The 16,367-nt window shown below is 40.8% G+C and overlaps 1 protein-coding gene across 1 annotated transcript; it reads right to left on the reverse strand.

Annotated features, from left to right (window-relative positions):
- Positions 1–105: 105 nt before the first annotated feature.
- Positions 106–10,781, reverse strand: LOC117472283 (scavenger receptor cysteine-rich type 1 protein M130-like; the record flags this gene model as incomplete). The annotated part of the gene is made up of 3 exons (XM_034117448.1): positions 10,695–10,781; positions 4,133–4,165; positions 106–411 (listed from the first exon to the last, which is right to left on the reverse strand). Coding segments are annotated over exons 1-3 (385 nt in total), but the record flags the coding sequence as incomplete, so codon positions are not given.
- Positions 10,782–16,367: the final 5,586 nt, after the last annotated feature.

A 16,367-nucleotide genomic window follows, 5' to 3' on the forward strand; every position in this document is an offset into this window, starting at 1 on the left:
GAGAGAAGCGCGAGAGCCCGGGAGAGAGAGAGAGAGAGAGAGAGAGAGAGACTAACAAAGAGACAGAGGACATGATGTCATAAACAATGTCCCTGATGGGCTTACCTGAGCAGGTGAGATTCAGGAAGGAGGAAGAGGAAGATGATGCGAAACACTCCCTCAGAGCAGATACAGACTGAACAGGCTGACTACAGTAAGAGGTGATGTACAACGCAGATCTCTTTGAGGACTCCTTTCTCTCTCCCACAGAAACAGCAGAGCCACAGTCGAGCTCTCTGCAGGCGACTCCTACATCCTGCAGGGTCCAGGGAGAGGAATAGTCCACTGGTCTCCATTCTCCCTGAACCCTAATCCTAACCTCCAGGTCTCCTGCACAGCGACTCTCTCCTCCCACCAGCCTGACACCAGGCTCTGGAGAGAAACAAGAGAGTCGTGTCCTTCATTGATATTAGCATATTTTAATAATGAATCATTTATTCTATTAATACTTCCGAGTGATAATCAGATCATTAACTCCAGCTCTCTATAAACCAGTGGTGGGAAGGAATAAAGTACATATACTCAAGTACTGTAAGTACAGGTTTGAATAACTTTACTGGAGTATATGGTTTTATAATACTTGTTAGAGCCAGTATTTAGCTTTGATAAGAAAGGCCTAATTGTGACGTCTGTAGTCAACGCACTATAAAGGACTACATTTCCCACGGAGCCTGTGCTAAAGCCACAGTGATGGGCAACCTGTTGAGAGACGCCGTCGAGGAACAGTTGTTAACCGTACACGTACACGTACATACAAATGGTACAAGTACCCTTTAAGTTATGAAGTTATAAGCATTATCAAGAAAGAAAGAATACCTCAGTTGTTTGTTCTTTTATTTGAGTTTGGCCTATTTCTTTTGAATATTGTAAAGGCCTATTTTCTTTGTTGCATGTGCAAAAGTTTGTTATTTTATTTTGAGCAAACACATCATCTAACCATCGGAGGCCAAGCAACACTTCAAACTGTGAGTCATTTAAAGCAACGAGTTAGAACTGTCTGTGTAGAGCAGGGGTGGGGAACCTTTTTCCTCTCAAGGGCCATTTCCATGTTTTTTTTGATACCGTGGGTTATTTACAAAGAAACACCTAAATATAGCCTACTTGTTGTTATTGTGCTTCTGTCTTTCTGTGTCTTCTCATCTGTAAACTCCCTCAACGCGCCGCTCGCTCTCTTTTCTTGATCGCCCTCTCACGGGTGAACAGTTCACTGTCCCGCTGCATTGTAGGATTTCTGCCATGTACCGCTTTAGTTTGACCATCTCTGTTATTAAGTTATGGAATACTACATTGAATTGTCCCCATTCTTTCTTTAATAGTTAGTAACATTAGATATTTTAATGAGATATGGACCGCAAAACTAAAAATGTCCCTGGTTTTCATTTTTAAAATCAAGTCACCGAATGCAAGTATAGTCGCCTTTGCTTATTTTCTTATGAGATGTGAATTACTGTTCAATTTAGTTGATGTAATAATCGTTTGGTTTCTTTTACATTAAAAACAAGTTACAATTTTCAAAAGGTCTTATGTTTTTTTCCGGGGGGAGGCCCGTTTTCCAGTTTAGAGCAATAGCCCCTCCAAATGTCTGTGCACGTCCCTGCCTGGAAGTAGAACAAGTCATTCAAGTTATCTCCACCTTTACCAGCTGCTAAATTCAAAATGATGTTCACATGAATGGATCATTGATTAGAATCCAGACTATAATATATCATTATGAAAATAGTCGTACTATGAGTCATATTAATGATGGTACTTTAAGCATTATTTGATCCTAATACTTTGACCTAAGTACATTTACATACCAGACTTGTTCTTGTTACAGTATTTCTACACTGTGGTATCACTTCTTTGAATCAAGTATAACATCTCCCCCACATCTATAAACTAATAGGACCTGAAACATGAAACATATGATTAAGTAGAGCTAAAAAACATTTCAATCAGAAAGCTAAACGTAGAGATTAGTAGCATGTGTATGTGTGGCTCTGTCATTTGAACCCTTTGGTGAACATGTGCAATATGGGTCCGTGTACGTGTGTGTTTCTCTTTTAACACAAGAAACTAAATCCCCCAAAAATCCCATAAAGATTTTCAACAAAAACTGAAAAAAGGAACACAAAAGCCTTTTTTCTGATGTTGTTGTTTGTGCAGGTAAATAAAAAGAATACTGTTGAGCTTGACACATTTTGCCTAAGTACACTGCACACAGATAAGAAAGACAAATAATGGCCCTGCCACAGACTGCACTAGCGAATACATTCGGGGGGCTGGTAACCCTGGTCCAGGGACGGGGTTTGTGATCTCATCTAGTGGGGAAAGCCCTACTGGGTGCCAATATGGCCAAGCAAGGATACCTTCGTGAAGAGAGACTGGAGCCTTTGGAGTGGGGACCTTATGTTCCCGGTGAATGTGTAATTGGTAGAGTTGTTACTGCCATGAGGCGCGTTCACACCGGAGTACTTTGGAGTACTTTTCCCACAATAGTTCATCAGAACTACGATATATTTGCGTTCACACCAAAAAGCCCCAGGAACTAAAGTAGCTCAAATTAGTTCGTCTGACCCGCTTTTCAGTCCCTGCTACAGAGCAGGGACTGTCGTGGGAGAAAATAGTTCGTACGTCTGATTGGTTGTGCGGAATGCAAACCACGCCCGTTTGACTCTGGCAATCCTTTTGTTAAGGCTTCTTAACCGCCTTCGCCTCCGACTCAGCATTTCTATTGCATTTGAATGGTCGATCTGTATTTGTATTTGTGGCTGAGTTATTGGCTTAAATAACTCAGTTACACGACCACCAAAACGTCAACTCCATACCGTGTCTGAGGTCGGAAGGTAAACAGAAGCATACAGCGGAAGCGGAGGTTTTTTTTTTGGCTGGCCCTTAAACTGCTAAGGCTAATCTTAAAATGTACATGTTTCTTTTTGGGTCATGGGTTAACAAAACAAGGGAGTTAAACAAAGGAAGACATTTAGGGAGGGAGAGTCCTGTTGTTCAGGGGAAATGGAGAGGTTGGCTTCGGTAGATCAACATGATTCCTCCTCTCCCAACTTTGCTAAAAACCTTTATCCATAAAAGCTGCTTAAGAAAACAATTCTAAAGAAAATGTTCCAAACTGCTGAGAGGGAGATTTCTCCTCTTTTGCCTCTCCTCCTTGCTGCAGGCTAAGCACCGGATGTTGATGTGGTTTGACATGCAGCTCCGAGATAGAGATCAGCACCCCCGCCTTTACATACTCTCACTACTCTCTGGACCTGAGACAGGCGGCCTACGCAAAGGACTTGAACCAACTTCAAGTTTGCATATTTGAAATGAAATGTTTAAAGAAAAAACTTGATTCTAAACATGACATTGACAACGTGTTCTGCTTTCATGAAAAATGTTCATATTCCCTCTCGTTAAAATTGCATATTATTACTATCAGTCTTTATTTGTTTTAATTTGAACTTTACATTTTTTTGTTCATTTTGAACAATTGTTGATTAAGTAAAAGTTGAACATATGTGACCTCCTTCTCCCTCAAAGATAGAAAAGGGGAAACCACCTGATGCAGAGAGGGAGGAGGCAAGAGACTAAAAGATGATGTGTGAAGAGACAAGGGGAGTCTTTGAGGCTGTTTGAGGCTTGAGAGCTTGAGGGTCTTGGCTCTTGGGCTTGGGCTCTTTTAGAAGGCTTTTTTAGGACATTTGACTTGTGATCCTGTTGCTTTTGTATTTTGACTTGGTGTCTTTTGTTATTTTTTGGATTCTTGTAAATCCGCTATTTTTGTTAAAACCTCAATAAAACCGGTTTGTACTTTATCGGAGACGGCCTAGATATTAACGTTGGTTGTATCGAAGTTAGATTCCTTTTCAATGTGATGATCTGATGGTATTTATAAAGTATAATCATGAAAAGTGGTGGTGATGACAAGGTGATGATGGTTTGTTGTTTACCTTTGAAGTATATCCTGGTTTCACAAACATGGTAAAATCATAAATGATGAAACTAGGATCAGTTAGTGGTGAAGTCTTTAAACTACATCATGTTTTATGATAAAGGTTGTTTACAGACTTGAATCACTTAAAGAGTAACAGGGTGAATAAACTGAGCACTTTACCTGTTGAGTTGTGTTCTCCTTCAGCCTGGAGTCCTGAGGAGAAATCAGAAGATAAGGTAAACAGAGTTTACTATCATCTCAGAAACACGTCAGTGAACTCACTGTGGAGTCATTTCACCAGTTTACTAAAGCTGAGAATAACACGTTCATACAGAGAAGTCACATATTCAGAGTTAAAGCAACAGTTGAGTTTAGAGAATATGCTCCTTCAATTCAAATGAGTCATGGTGCACCATCATCACACTGACACATGTTCTACAGCAACAATTACATTAGGAGGACCCACAGAGGAAAGAGATGCTGCCAGTTCCCACCTTCTGCTGTCACCTGAACGCCTCACTCCCCTATCACTAACTGCAGACGTTAACTAACTGACCTGTACCTGTTAGTGTGTGTGTGTGTGTGTGTGTGTGTGTGTGTGTGTGTGTGTGTGTGTGTGTGTGTGTGTGTGTGTGTGTGTGTGTGTGTGTGTGTGTGTGTGTGTGTGTGTGTGTGTGTGTGTGTGTGTGTGTGTGTGTGTGTGTGTGTGTGTGTGTGTGTGTGTGTGTGTGTGTGTGCGTGGGTGGGTGTGTAAGTGTAAGTGTAAGTGTAAGTGTGTATGTGTTGATGTGTAAGTGTTTGATGCTCTGAGTTTCCGATTGGATGTGTGTGTATCCTCAAGTGTGTATGTGTTTGTGTGTGAGTGTGTGTTTTTGTGAATGTATTTGTGTGTGTGTGTGTGTGTGTGTGTGTGTGTATGTATGTGTGTGTGTGTGTGAATGCGTGTGTGTAATTGTATGAGTTTTGTGTAAGTGTCTGTGTGTGCGTGTGGATGTGTGTGTGTGTGTGTGTGTGTGTGTGTGTGTGTGTGAGTGTGTGTGTGTGTGTGTGTAAGACAGCATGAATATATGGACCCCACCTCTGTCTAACACCCAGACTTTGTGAATGTATGTCTCTAAACCAGATGGTGTGTGTGTGGTCGCCCCCTACAGCTCAGTAGCTGAACGTCTCCAGGAAGCTGCTTCTACTCAGTGACCTCTGCTCTTTCTGATGATGATGATCTCTGTGTTTACTCCAGGATCCTGCCTGCTCTGATCCATGCTGTACCACCTTCAGAAGGGGGGGGGGGGTGCATGCATGCATGTGTGTGTGTGTGTGTGTGTGTGTGTGTGTGTGTGTGTGTGTGTGTGTGTGTGTGTGTGTGTGTGTGTGTGTGTTTTTGTGTGTGTGTGTTTGTGTGCATGTAAGTTGGTGTGTCTCTGTGATTTGTGTGAGTGTGTTTAACAAATATCAAAGTATTTGGTGATAAAACTTGATGTAAGAGTTTGTTTGTGTGAGTGTGTACGTGTGTATTTAAAGTGACCCCACTGATGCCTAAAAAAGAGACTGTGTGTATATATGGATCCCACCTCAGTACCTCTGTGTGTGTGTGTCAATGTAAATATGTGTGCGTAAGAGTATGTACATGTGTTTTTGTGAGTGTGTTTGTGTGTATTTTTTGTGTGTGTTTGTGTGTGTAACACAGTGTGTATATAGACCCCACTCATGCTTAAAAACCAGACGGTGTGTATGCGGACCCCACTCATACACACACACTCAGACAGCAGTCAAAGAAACCACAGGTAATTCACAATAATGAACAATGGCAACCTGGTCTCACCAGAATGCGTGACTCCACCACGACTCCTTAACACCGCATTGCGTGGTGGAGTCACGAACTTTGCTACATTTACGTGTCTGCACCACGCAAACAACCCCTATGTAAAGTGAATGAGGCTCCTTTGTCGTGGTGCACACACGCATTTCTACAACGTCCAGCAGTGAGCTTTTATTCTATAAAACGTTTTTAAAATCTACTGTATAGCTTGTAGTAACTCACAGGAGGCTTCTTTTATTTTATTTGTATCCATAATCATTTTTATTTTTCGTCAGAATGTATTATGGTGCATTATTCACCAATGTTTGTTCTCAAAAAACAGTGCATTGTGTGTAATACAACTGTGATTTTTATTAAATTAGTTCGTTTTTAAGGAAGGCCAGAGCTTCAGCTGTGTCAAAGAGATTGTTCCCTTTAGTTAACGTTATTTAAAAGATAATTATATTCCTATTTGATTAAGTCCCCTTTATTGTATTACGGACCCAAAGAGCTGAGCGTCCATTCCCATTGGATAACAGAGCATTTTACACCCGGAAGTAAGTATTCTCCTTACTGTCCATTGATTTTATTTACAGTGATATCTGCACTACTCATCAACTCAAAAACACCAGATTATCCTTGTTAATTACACAACATTGATTGGTTTAAATTGTGTGCAATGCTTTTGTATTTTCCCCTTTCGATTCGGAGAAACAAATATTTGTTCGTAGTGTGTGGATGGCAGAAGGCACTACACTACCCAGAATCCTCAGCTATAGGACTACACCATGTGCTTAGAACGTGTCCTACCCCCCCCCCTTAGGTCACAGGCTCCTCCAACAGTGCAACACAATAAAACAGATAGGCTACACAGAACAAATAGTGCAAGTAAATACAAAAAGAAAAATAGTAAAATAGTAAAAAGTGAAATAGTGCAATAAGAGTCTATATACAAGTGATTGGAATATGATATATTAGATAAATAATTTCTAAGTAGCAGCCAGATGAATGTTATGGATGTTGTTTCTAAGTTCAGGTGTTTAATAGTCTTATGGCCTGTGGGATGAAACTGTCCCTGAGTCTGGTGGTTTTAGTCCGGATGCTGCGGTACCGCCTGCCAGACGGCAGCAGACAGAACAGTTTGTGGGGTGATGGGGGTCTTTTATAATCCTGAGGGCTTTCTTTAAGGTTAACCTGGTATTTTTACTCCACTACATTTATTTTAGTTACTTTACAGATTTGGATTAATGATGTGAAATATAAACAACCCTTAAATCAGACTTTAGTTACACCGGAGTAAAATTCAGTGAATTCAGCCAACAATCAGGCGAGATATTTGGTAGTGGGTGCTTGAGAAGACTAAATATGTATCTGCAGATCCCTAAAGCATATTCATTACTCGTTATTCTCTACTAATAGTTCATTAAAAACTGTATATAATGGCTATTTTGCACATCCCTTTCAAGATTTCAAGATTTTCTAAGGTTTATTGACATATCATATACACAACTACGGTGTAGTTATGCAATGAATGAAACACTTGGGTCACAGGTTCATCAACAGTGCATCACAAGACATCTATCGATATCTGTGTACCTCCACCATTAAACATATTCTGCACATTTCTTATACTATCTACATACATCTTATAAGAGTATAATTAATATGTATAATATCAGTTAAAATAAGTGCTTCAACATAGTTAACATTGAAGGAAAGTTGATTGTCAAGTTCCAAAACAAACCATGCAATATATTAGACGTTAAGTACTTTGTCAGGCTTAATATCTGTAGATACCCCCAAAGCTTTTTTCTTATTTAAAAGACGACCTTAACCTAAAGTATTCTTTAATGTTTAAATAAAGCCTTATAAGTTTGTCTGTTTTGCACATCCTCCTATCAGGCACTAAACTGTTTTATTGTAGAGATCACTTACAGTATCTTCTTGATATTTTCTATTCTATATTATTTATATCATTGACCTTCCACTTTCCCACTATATTAAGAGTATGTACTCTTAATATTGAAATGTTTTCATCAAATATAACACATTCAAAAGTGCTTTACAAAAATGAAAGACATTAAGAAAAAGGCATTTTAAAACAGTCAATAAAAAGCAACCCAATCTACCTGCATTGCATTACTCTAAACGTGTAATAACGTGCTTTAACCAGTAGGAGGTGCGGGTTAAAAAGCTGTCAAGTTTACAGTGTTAACAAAATAAAATATACTGCTGTTTCTGGTTTAGTTTACGACGGATATATTCTGTTATTGTTTTGATATTTGTAACACAAAAGCGATGTAAAAAAACCCACAGCAACACAGAAAAGATGGTCTTAACATGACCCAGCGGTCTAGTAGTTAATAAAAAACAATAATATCAAAACAAATTATTACTACTAACTTTATTGTGAAATTAAAATAGAACGGTAAAAGAATAGTTTCCGGTCTATTCTGAGGCCCGATCTCTGTAGATAAATAAAGAACTACGACAGATGTGTAATGTTTAATGCAGCCAAACCATTCATTACAATGCATTCATGTGATGACTTTCAAAGAGTAAAGCAAGCACTGCTGAATAAAGTATGATTTGATCTTTGACGAAACGTTTTTTTCATTGGAATGCAGTTGGAGGTCAACCAATCACAGAGCTTGAGGCAAAGCGGAACAATAGCTGAGGATTCTGGGTAGTGTAGTGTCTTCTACCATCCACACACTCCGAAAACATATTTGTTTCTCCGAATCGAAAGGGGAAAATACAAAAGCATTGTACACAATTTAAACCAATCAATGTTGTGTAATTAACAAGGATAATCTGGTGTTTTTGAGTTGATGAGTAGTGCAGATATCACTGTAAATAAAATCAATGGACAGTAAGGAGAATACTTACTTCCGGGTGTAAAATGCTCTGTTATCCAATGGGAATGGACGCTCAGCTCTTTGGGTCCGTAATACAATAAAGGGTACTTAATCAAATAGGAATATAATTATCTTTTAAATAACGTTAACTAAAGGGAACAATCTCTTTGACACAGCTGAAGCTCTGGCCTTCCTTAAAAACGAACTAATTTAATAAAAATCACAGTTGTATTACACACAATGCATTGTTTTTTGAGAACAAACATTGGTGAATAATGCACCATAATACATTCTGACGAAAAATAAAAATTATTATGAATACAAATAAAATAAAAGAAGCCTCCTGTGAGTTACTACAAGCTATACAGTAGATTTTAAAAACGTTTTATAGAATAAAAGCTCACTGCTGGACGTTGTAGAAATGCGTGTGTGCACCACGACAAAGGAGCCTCATTCACTTTACATTGGCGTTGTTTGCGTGGTGCAGACACGTAAATGTAGCAAAGTTCGTGACTCCACCACGCAATGCAGTGTTAAGGAGTCGTGGTGGAGTCACGCATTCTGGTGAGATCAGGTTGAACAATGGTGTAGGCAGACTCATTGAAAGATGCAACAATAGAGATCAGTGTGAATGATATAATAGAGGTGTTAGAACGTGTTAGAGGACACACACTTTGAGTTGGCTCGACACAAATATTAATGCCTTCATATAACTGAGTATAAACACACTGATGGGACGTTCAATACAACATGTATTATTATTGTGAGTGTGTGTGAGTGTGTGTGTGTGTGTGTGTGTGTGTGTGTGTGTGTGTGTGTGTGTGTGTGTGTGTGTGTGTGTGTGTGTGTGTAATATAGTGTGTAAAATCACCCCAATTATGTGTGTGTATGTGTTTGTATGTATGTGTGTGTGATTGTTTGTGGGGGGGTCTCTCTGTGTGTGGTCAGTATGTGTGATTGCATGTGTGTGTCTGTGTGTCTTCATATTTGAACATGTGTGAGTGTGTGTGTATTTGTGTGAGACTGTGAGTTTCTGTGTGTATGTGTGTGTGTGTGTGTGTTAGTGACCCCAATGGTACCTACAATCTGAAGAGTGTAAATATATAGACCCCACTTATGCTTAGAAACCAGACGGTGGGTGTATGCAGACCCCACTTATGAGAGGACACTAGATCCATCTGCACTCTCATCATATACACCACACACTTCTCTTGGCCTTGTTAACACCATAGTCCCTAATATATTTGTAGAAAGGCAGGAAATGGAATTAAATAGAGAAAATGTTTCATTGTGGAGGACCCCTGTTTTGTGCCCCCCCACTTCTCAAACCAAAGTTACACCCTTGTTGAAAACAAACTCTTTCCGTAGTTTCTGCTGATTATGCAACTGATGACGTGTCTTCATCTGATCTGATCACACACACACACACACACACACACACACACACACACACACACACACACACACACACACACACACACATGCACGCACGCACGCACGCACACACACACACACACACACACACACACACACACACACACACACACACACACACACACACACACACACACACACACACACACACACACCATCAACGATAAGGACAGGGAGCTATTGCACCACTGACCCACTCTCTAAAGACACTCTCTCTAGGCGTCAGCGCGGCCTCCGGAGAAAACAACTCGTAATGTCTGAATATAAAGACGATGAAGGGGAGATCAATAAAATATATATTTTGTGTGTGTGTGCGCCCGGTCTACAGAGAGGGCATGTGAGGACCCACTAACCCGTCATGTAGATAAGATCAACAGCATGGCCAACATCACTGCGTAGAGACACAGAAATAAAGAGCAGCATAGAAACCACGTTTGAAACTCCGTGTGCACGGCGGCACGATCACTGGGAACACAGCACTCAGGAGCAAGGCACACATTCACAATAACTAAACAAAGCAGCTTTGCTTGGGCCTTCAACTTGGGCAACCGCTGTGTGTGTGTGTGTGTATCTTGCTGTCAGTGTTTACGAGTAGTTTTTTCTTGAGAGATCACAAAGATATTTGAATATAATAAATAATAAAGTGTATTCTTACCTGAGCTACAGAGCAGTAGCATCATCAGCAGCAGCAGGTGATCCATGTCTCTCTTCTGTCTCTCTCTCTCTCGCTCTCTTTATTCTGAGTATCTCATGTTTTGTCCTCGCATTATATCAGCGTAAAGCGAGAGGTGGAGTCTCTCTGGAAACATATCTGATGGTATTGATATGGTATTGATATCTGATGGTCACTTCCCGCTCTCTTCTCTCTTCAGCTACATGTCAAATCATCACATCAGAGGCTGAGCATGATCCTATTTTGAGCGAAATGATCCAACGCTAGTCTTTAGAAGGAGAACAAGTAAACATAAATGTCTCATTTAAAATAACAAGCTCTTTCACACAGATACAGAACAACTAACATTGGGGTTTGCTGCTTCACATTTTGAAGCAACTAAAGAACTAAAAGCCCGACTGAACAAAGGCAGGTGCAAAAAACAAAGTGTGTAGAAAAGTAGAAGAAGGACTCAGAGATCAGAGTCACAGAGCAGAGGACCAGAGTCCGGGGAGGAACAGGTTCAGGTGGAACCAGCTTGGTTCTGACTATGGAGAGGTTCTGTAATCCTCATGAACCTGTTAAGCCCGGGTTAATGATTTGAACATTGCTTCTTACCTAGTTAGTATTCTTTCTTTTTATTTATGCATATTTTACTAATCACTCCCCTTTGAAACTGTTTTTGTTACTGTCCGATAGTACACATTGGAATGGTTTCTTACTCATTTTGTGATATTCACACTGAAGAGAATTATTTGCCCTAGACTTCTGAGAGAGTCAATAACGTATAATACATTATTTTACATATATTATATATTTATTTATTTATTTATATAGTCTTAAAGTTACAACCGGCCCTTTGAGTGCAAACTTAATGCTGATGTGGCCCGAGATGAAATGGAGTTTGACCCCCCTGCATTAGGGTGTTGATGTCAGGCCTGACTCTCAGCTTTATAAAAAGGGAAGTCTTCAGCTGCTCTTTAATGTGGACAGTGATTTTTATTCAATAATAAACTATAGTTTATTATTGAATAAACTATAGTTTATTCAATAATAAATGAATATGTGAATCATAACAGTGATTGACAGCTGATAGGAATAATATGATTGTTAATAGTATCATATTCATTCAGACAAACATCGATGAGACAGTTCATTCATGTACTTATTGCAGCAGTCTTCATAGATTTGGTTCCCCTGCTGGTCTAAGAGTGAAACTAACTCATTCAGTTATTGTTCAGTTAAAATGCATTAAATTCTGTCTGCCACCTTATATATTTATATGTAAGCTTTACTGATGTGCCACAATAATGTCACCTAATGTTCAAATCAGGTTTTATATATATAGCACATTTAAAAGCGATTTTTGGTCGAGCCAAAGTGCTGTACATGTAATAAAAACACATTACTACAATCACAATAAAAGACAATAATACAGATATATATAAAAAATCAAATAAAAAAAACACAAGGAAAAGTCAGGAGTCGTGCTCCGCTCTAACTAGAAGGCCAGAGAGAAGAAGTGTGTTTTTAGTGTAGATTTAAAAACCCCTAGGGTCTGGGCCGACCTCACATGGAGGGGCAGAGTGTTCCAGAGCCTAGGGCCAGCTGCTGCGAAGGCTCGGTGCCCTCGGGTTTTGAGCCTGGTCTTGGGCACTACCAGCAGCAGCTGGTCAGCAGACCTTAAAGCTCTGGCTGGGGTGTAGCGCTGGAGGAGTTCAGCTATATAGGCCGGAGCCAGCCCATTTAGGGCTTTAAAAACAAATAAAAGGATTTTAAAATCAATTCTGAACCGAACTGGAAGCCAGTGGAGTGAGGCCAGAATTGGGGTGATGTGGTCACGCTTTTTGTGGCCAGTCAGCAAACGTGCAGCTGCGTTTTGGACTAGCTGCAGGCGTTTAATTGAGGCCTGGTCCATACCCACATACAGAGCTTTGCAATAGTCCAGTCTCGAGGTTACAAAGGCGTTAATAACCCTTTCTAAGTCTTTAAAAGATAAATACGACTTGGATTTAGCCAATAGTCTTATTTAAAAAAAGCAGGATTTGACTACGGTGCTGACCTGCTTGTCGAATTTAAAAGTGCTAGTGAAGGTCACTCCAAGGTCCGAGGGGAGGATGTTTTTTTTTAGAGAGCCCAGAATATCAACCGGAGAGGCTGGAGGTTGCGGTCCAAAAAAGATGACCTCAGTCTTGCTCTCGTTGAGGTTGAGAACGTTTTTATTGAATTAAAATATTAACATTGTGGCTTTCCAAGTTAACATTGATTGATATGACTGAGATTTAATCAGCATATACTTCTGCCAGGGGATGCCACCCCTCAGAATCTCCTGCCACCCTCTGAGCTTCAGTCAGAGAAGGGGGCGCTGAGCAAAGTGACTAGAACCACACACTGATATAGAGAGTGTCTTCAGAGACAGAGAGTGTGTCTTCAGAGAGTGTGTCTTCAGAGAGTGTGTCTTCAGAGACAGAGAGTGTGTCTTTAGAGAGTGTGTCTTCAGAGAGTGTGTCTTCAGAGTGTGTCTTCTGAGCAGGGGTTAAATTGGGCCGGGGCTGTCTCTTGCACATGATGATGCTCTGACGTCATCACCCTCGCACAGTTATCATATGTTTACAAAAAACGTTATGTAGGCCTAAGTTAAAACTTTCCTCGTTCTTAATATAGACTATATTTAGGGTCGATATGTTACATTACATTACACGTCACTTGTTAGACGCTTTTATCCAAAGCAAGTACTCAATACTGTGGGCAATCCCCACAGGAGCAATTTGGGGTGAAGTGTCTCAGGGACACAACGACATGCTGACTGCAGTGGGACTCGAACTTGCAATCCTCTGATTCGAAGATCAGCGCATTAACCCACTGCGCCACACGCCTCCTCGTATATATGTATTGACTTTACTTTAAAATAGCAGATCTCTGTGACTGGATATAGTTTTTTCGGCTTGGTGAACGTGTGTCTCTGCTCCGATCAGGAGTTGCAGCCCGCAGCCACCAACCCCCCCCCCCCCTAACATCACCTGTCTAATAGCAGAGAAGCTTTAATAACGGTGCTGTGAGGCCAAAGCACTTCCATTCAGACTGACACACATTCACTCATGGGGGGGGGGGGGGGGGGGGGTTGTGCAATAGCTCCATGATGTGATGAGAGGTGTTGTGCAATACGCTACAGGTCCTTATCATAGGTGGTGTGTGTGTGTGTGTGTGTGTGTGTGTGTGTGTGTGTGTGTGTGTGTGTGTGTGTGTGTGTGTGTGTGTGTGTGTGTGTGTGTGTGTGTGTGTGTGTGTGTGTGTGTGTGTGTGTGTGTGTGTGTGTGTGTGTGTGTGTGTGTGTGTGTGTGTGTGTGTGTGTGTGTGTGTGTGTGTGTGTGTGTGTGTGTGTGTGTGTGTTTGTGATGTACATGCTTTTTTTATAATTCTCTTTAACTTTGATAAGATCACAGAGGGTCGTGCTGCCGTCCAGTCGCTCTCTGTGTTCATCAGTGTGAGATCTATAGAAGGAGACAGACTCTCTCTGAGGACGTCTTGATTCTCTGTCACTGCCTTTGTTCAATCGCTCCATTAAAGGAAAGGCAAAGAAAGTGTATTGATAAAGCATCTTTCAACACGAGGCCATTCAAAGTGCTATAAGAGCATCAAGAAACACATATATTCAAATATAGATTCAAGTGTAGCTCACTTCCCTGAACTGCATTTCTGAGGAAGTGATCATGAAGACGCTGATGGATTACAGATTACAGAAACCATTTCCTGTCTCCATGACGACCAGGGCGCCCTATCAGATTAAAGCTGTCAGTGTCAGCAACAACTTGTGAGGCGATCAGGTCTGAGGATGCCTTCAGGTACTTTATAATAATTATAATAATAATACATTTCATTTATATAGCACACTTTAAAAACAACGTCATCTCAAGGTGCTTCACAAAGCTATCAGGAGAAAATAATAAAACTCATAAAATAAAAAGATATCTTTATGAACTTTAGAAACTCACACTCATTGGCCCGGCTCATTTTCTGTGGAGAACGTTTTCAATGACCACACACTGTACACCCCCCCCCCCCCCCCCCCCACACACACACACACACTCACACACACACACACACTCACACACACACACTCACACACACCCCACCCCCCCACACACACCCCACACACTCTGAAAGGCTGTGTGTTCACCAGAGGTGAACCGTCAGGGCCTTCAAGGTATTCAGAGAATACCCTGGAACACTGAAAAGACGGACATTATAACGGCGTGGGGGGGCGGTGGCGGCGGTTGTGTGTCTACAGAAGGTCCAGTTGCAAACATCGATTTAATTATATAAATAAAATGATTAATGAGAATGGTATGTGTGTTGTTGATCTGTAATATCACAGTGTTACGTTGATTTGTTTCTCCTTCTCGGTCCATGCACGAAGCATTTCAGTGGTTTTGTGTTAGAAACTAAATGTGACCAATCAGATGTTGTTCTGGGTCTCTGGGTAGAATATCCTTTAATCAGGTATTCTATATCCTTGATAGAAGGCCCCGGCCCTCACACTGAATGAGAGCGTTTGGATTGACAGTTTGATCAACCAATCATATATTGATTTGTAGCCAATGGACGTGTTCTCTCAGAGTTTCCCTGGGTTCCAGGTGCTCTAGAAGGCCCGGCAGTTCACTGGAGAGAGACAGAGGATCCAGAGAAATGCCACGGAGCAATTAATCTGAAGTTTTATTGTTTTAACGTTGAAATGGAAACAGGTGAAGATGGTGTTGTTGCAGAATTGTTGTCAGTACCTTTTCAAGACGACAATTCAGTGAAAAGACGTACATTATAACGGCGTGGGGGGGGCGGTGGCGGGGTGTGTGTGTGTGTGTGTGTGTCTACAGAAGGTCCAGTTGTGATAGACACGGTTCTCCACTGGTGTTAACGGGGCTGAAGTGTTGTGTAGACTCACATCAATGTTCTTAATGCTCTAAAAAAAATACTTAAGAAAAACCCTTTATTTGTACATTTGTCATATCGTGATTTAATTAAAAGAAAATGTTTTTGTTCAATTGCATTTTAAAATAAAAACAAATATGGTCTTTATTTATAATTGTGCTCCAACAAAGGTAAAGGGCAAACATGAACCTTATCAGCTGTTTGTACGGCTTGTAGTTGGGATAAAGGGAACATCTGTTGAGTATGTTCACATCCAATTGTTTGGTTGTGTTCATTCACAAACCCAGTAGCTCAGCGGGACTCCAGACCCCCGAACACCGGCTGAATAACAACGATATGAACGCCATCCAAGGGTTAAAGTGAACTCAGATAACCAGGAACACTCTCAGGGGGCTCTAGAAGGTACAGCACCCCCCCACTGTAGATACATATGTGCAAAGCGTGTAAATATAGAATGATGCAGCATATTTAACTGCTATTCTTAACCTGTATATAGCATGACATGTTGAAGCCTATATGATGATTGTATGTACGTGTCAGAGTCCTGTGAACAGTGTGTGTTTACTGAGGGACTGATTGAGACATCAGAGAGCGCAGTTAGCATGTTGCTATCTCTCTGTCAGATCTCAGCTGTCACCAGGAAGTGATGGGGGGGGGGATCAGTCCCTGCTGTCACTCTGTTACTCAAAATCTATTTACATGTTTAAAACCAATGAGAAAACCTCTTATATTCCATGAGTTACTACATTG

The sequence above is a fragment of the Trematomus bernacchii genome, unplaced genomic scaffold (assembly GCF_902827165.1).
Source record: "Trematomus bernacchii unplaced genomic scaffold, fTreBer1.1, whole genome shotgun sequence".
Lineage (NCBI taxonomy): Eukaryota > Metazoa > Chordata > Actinopteri > Perciformes > Nototheniidae > Trematomus > Trematomus bernacchii.